Source organism: Morus notabilis, unplaced genomic scaffold (genome assembly GCF_000414095.1).
Source record: "Morus notabilis unplaced genomic scaffold, ASM41409v2 Scaffold538, whole genome shotgun sequence".
NCBI classification, from domain to species: Eukaryota; Viridiplantae; Streptophyta; class Magnoliopsida; order Rosales; family Moraceae; genus Morus; species Morus notabilis.
This window is the reverse complement of record NW_010359796.1, coordinates 826767-830309: the sequence shown is the minus strand read 5'-3', so window position 1 is coordinate 830309 and position 3543 is coordinate 826767. Positions and strand designations below refer to the sequence as shown.

The following is a 3543-nucleotide window of genomic DNA, read 5'->3' as shown; positions in this document are numbered from 1 at the left end:
CATGTTGTGCCCCTCGAACTTTGTCACTTGTGTTAAAATGCCTCATGAGGTTAACTTTGTTAAGTTTTTTAACAGAAATGCTTATAAACACCCTCTAAACTTTGTAAATTGTGCTAATATGCTCCCTGAGCTTTAAATGTACATGTTTTGCCCCCCTGAAATATTATATGTCTCTAACTTTTCTCCATCCATCTTGATTCTATCAGTTTTTTGAATGAAAATGTTGATTTAACGTTAAATTGTTAATTATCTATGATATTTGACCATTAAAGTCGGTTAAGTAATGAGTTTGTTATAGGACTGTTTGTCGGTTTAAAACTGACGAACCGAACATACCACTTCAGTTGTGAAAAAAATGAAATCGAAATAGAATTGAAGAAGGGAGACTTTGGTCGGTTCTTCAGTCGGTTGGCAGTCAACATCGGTTCTACGTTTTTTTAACAGCCCTAGTTTCTTAAGGTTTGTGTTGATTTTTTTTTAAAAAGGTACAATAAAATAAATTAATCTGAACGCATTTAAATTTAGAAGTGCTATATATGTATAAAGCATAAACATGTTTTATGTCAAACACATATATCTGGGTGAGATATTAAAAAAAATAACAAAATTCATTACATTATACAAATTTGCTGATCATTTTTCCATTTTTACTGCCTCTAATCAACTAATGTTTTGAGAATTGATGCTTAATTAATATTTTTAGAGGAGAAAGTATTCAATAAACTTCAAATATCATAAATAATTAGTAATTTAATGATCATATCAATATTTCCGTTCAAAAAACTGATAGAATCAAGATGAAGGGAAAAAATTGGAGATATATGATAAGATTAGTTCGGGGGCAAAACATGTATATTTTAAAATTCAGTGCCCATTTAGTTCGCTGATTCGAGTTGAGATGTAACGTTATGTGAGAGCTTTTTACTGTAACAAAAAAGTTAGATGTGACTGTTTCTGAGAGTTTTTTACTATAACAAAACTCGAATTCTAAACTCAAATCGGTGAAATGAACGGAGCCTCAGGAGGCATATTGACATAAGTGATAAAGTTCATGGGACATTTATAAGCATTCTCGTTAAAAAACTTAACGGAATTAATCTTAAGGACATATTGACAAAAGTGATAAAATTCATAGAATACAATATATATATTTTAAAGTTCATATAACATGTTGACACAAATAATAAAGTTGAGAATGAATTTATAAAATTTATCCTTAATAAAATTACGTTTCCCATTAAAAAAAAAAAAAAATTCCGCGGTGGGCTTTTGTCCATCTCTGTTTCCTCGACGGCGCAACAGATAGAACACACTCTGTCGCTGGGAAATGACTGTCCATCTGAGCCGTCCATTTCCCTCGTCAACCCTCCAAAATCAGGTCTTCAGCAAATCCAGACCGTCCACTAGCCGCACCATCTCATGCTCGTGTCTCAACCGCTCCACAAAGGTCGGAGCTTCAATCTCTTCAATCTCACTCCTTTCTCTCTCCGTTTCTCTCTCTAATGGTTCGCATTCGGATGTGCAGTTTAAGAAAGACTACACGAGCGTGATGATAGTCCCGACCGGAGTAGGAGCCGCCATCGGAGGATACGCCGGCGACGCCTTGCCGGTGGCTCGCGCTCTCTCCTCCGTCGTCGATTGCCTCATTTCTCATCCCAACGTATTGAAAAATTTCGCGTCTTTTTAGGTTTTTTTGCTAACATTTCGTGCTTTACAAGCAACTAAATTGTTAGTGTTTTTTCTCTCTCTAAAATTGTTGTTGTCTCAGGTTTTGAACGCAGCTATGCTATACTGGCCAATGCCTAATGCGTTGTACGTTGAAGGATACGCTCTCGATCGATTCGCCGAGGGTTTATGGGCCCTACAACCTGTTCACCAAAACAAGGTCTTTTTTTTTTGGGAATTAATTTTGTTTTGTTATTATTGTTGTTCTTTTGTTTGTTTGTTTCATCAATGTTTTAGTTATGTGATATGTCTTGTGTATGTCTGAGAGGCAAAAGATCAAGCTTGTTTGTTAGAAGGGAAAAGAGGAGGAAATAAATTGGGCTAGGGATTTCCAATACTTTGTTCGATTGGATTGGTGTTTTGTTTGTGGATTGAATTGAGGTTTTGTTTGTTGATTGAATTGAGGTTTTGTTTGTTGGGAATCAGGTGGGATTGGTTCTTGATGCTGGAATAGAGGAAGAGCTTCGATTTCGACATTTACAAGTGGCCGATGCTGCGAGGGCTTCCCTTGGTTTGCCTGTTGTGGAGTATGTTGTTACTGATGCGCCTTTGGAGGTACTTAAGTTCATTTTAGCTGGATAAAGAACATGTGAATTTGATTTCTTCATTCTTTATCTGTTTTTCCTCATGCCACTTAGACTGTTTTTCATGTAAATTGCTTGGTTCAGCTTTTTCTTTGAGGTTCATTGCTGAACTGGTTGGACAATTTACCGATAATTCCTTAAAGTTATGTATTGATAAGACAGTGGATTAAGCGATTGCTAACAAACGGATAGGAAACTTGCGGTGAAATATATGTGCCTATCACGTTAGATGAGGAATGAGGTTGAAGTTGCGCAAGTTCGTACAAGAAGAGAATTATGACTTACATGTCATTAGGACTACTAAAATATGCTATAGCCAAAGTCTTTGAGATATTTTATTTTAGTAGCAAAATATGGAAATGACCTTCTGCTGTTGTTTACAATTTGTTGCGAATGTATAATTACGTGCTTAATGGTGTATTGTTTAGCAAAGAAAAAGAAAGCTAATAATTTTATGACACTGTGGCGGCAAAAGATTTGAATGGGATTAGTTTTACAGGTAGAAATGTGGGCTAATCCAAAGAGTGGGCAATCAACAGGGAGAATTAAGCACCCAGATGCATTGCTGAGAGCTGTGCAGAGTCTAGTTAATCTATCCGGAGTGGATGCCATAGCAGTTGTTGGACGCTTCCCAGACGAGGATATTCAGGAAACAGATGATTATCGACAAGGGGTGGTATGCCACGTTTTCTGTATGATCACCATGTGAAAATGTTGTGAATTTTATATTGCAGATGTCACAAAGTTGTGGTAAAAGCCCTTTGTGAGTCTCCTTTTGTGTCAAGTACATGTGAGCCTTTTTCTTTCTTTTGGGAAAAAAAAAAAAATGTCACCTATCTTTGTGTATTATACGAATGATCAGTAAGGAATACAATAAGGTCTAAACATTTGAGGATAGAGGAAACATCTGATGTCGCCAATCTTTCTTTTGTCTCCTTTGTTTAACACCTACGCCTTTCCTTTTCAAATTGGAGATGCCTAACATAAGTCTTGGTGAGCTTCACTCACATTTCAGCTAAGTGCAATTAGCTTCAAAAGAATACTAGTGAAAGACTTCTTTTCAGCTCTGGATTGTTTTTAACTATAAATTTGTGATTATGGTTGTCACTAAATATGGCTCATTGACGATTGATAGCAACGTCGACAGCTAATTCTCTTCTTTCCTCGAGACATTTGATAATGATTAACATGAAAATATATATATATATATATATATATATATTATAGTGCGATT

General features: G+C 35.8%; 1 protein-coding gene across 2 annotated transcripts in view; it reads left to right on the top strand.

The window, feature by feature from the left end:
* The first annotated feature begins 1203 nt into the window (after positions 1–1203).
* Positions 1204–3543, top strand: part of LOC21405759 (uncharacterized lipoprotein syc1174_c) — a 5637-nt gene continuing 3297 nt past the window's right edge. The window contains exons 1-5 of one of the 2 annotated variants that reach the window (XM_024163641.1): positions 1204–1447; positions 1526–1660; positions 1769–1885; positions 2152–2280; positions 2809–2985. In XM_024163641.1, coding sequence (XP_024019409.1) covers positions 1328–1447; positions 1526–1660; positions 1769–1885; positions 2152–2280; positions 2809–2985 — 678 coding nt within the window. In that variant the 5' untranslated portion in view covers positions 1204–1327. The remainder of the gene's footprint in view (positions 1448–1525; positions 1661–1768; positions 1886–2151; positions 2281–2808; positions 2986–3543) is intronic. The other variant, XM_024163642.1, reaches the window with a different exon arrangement.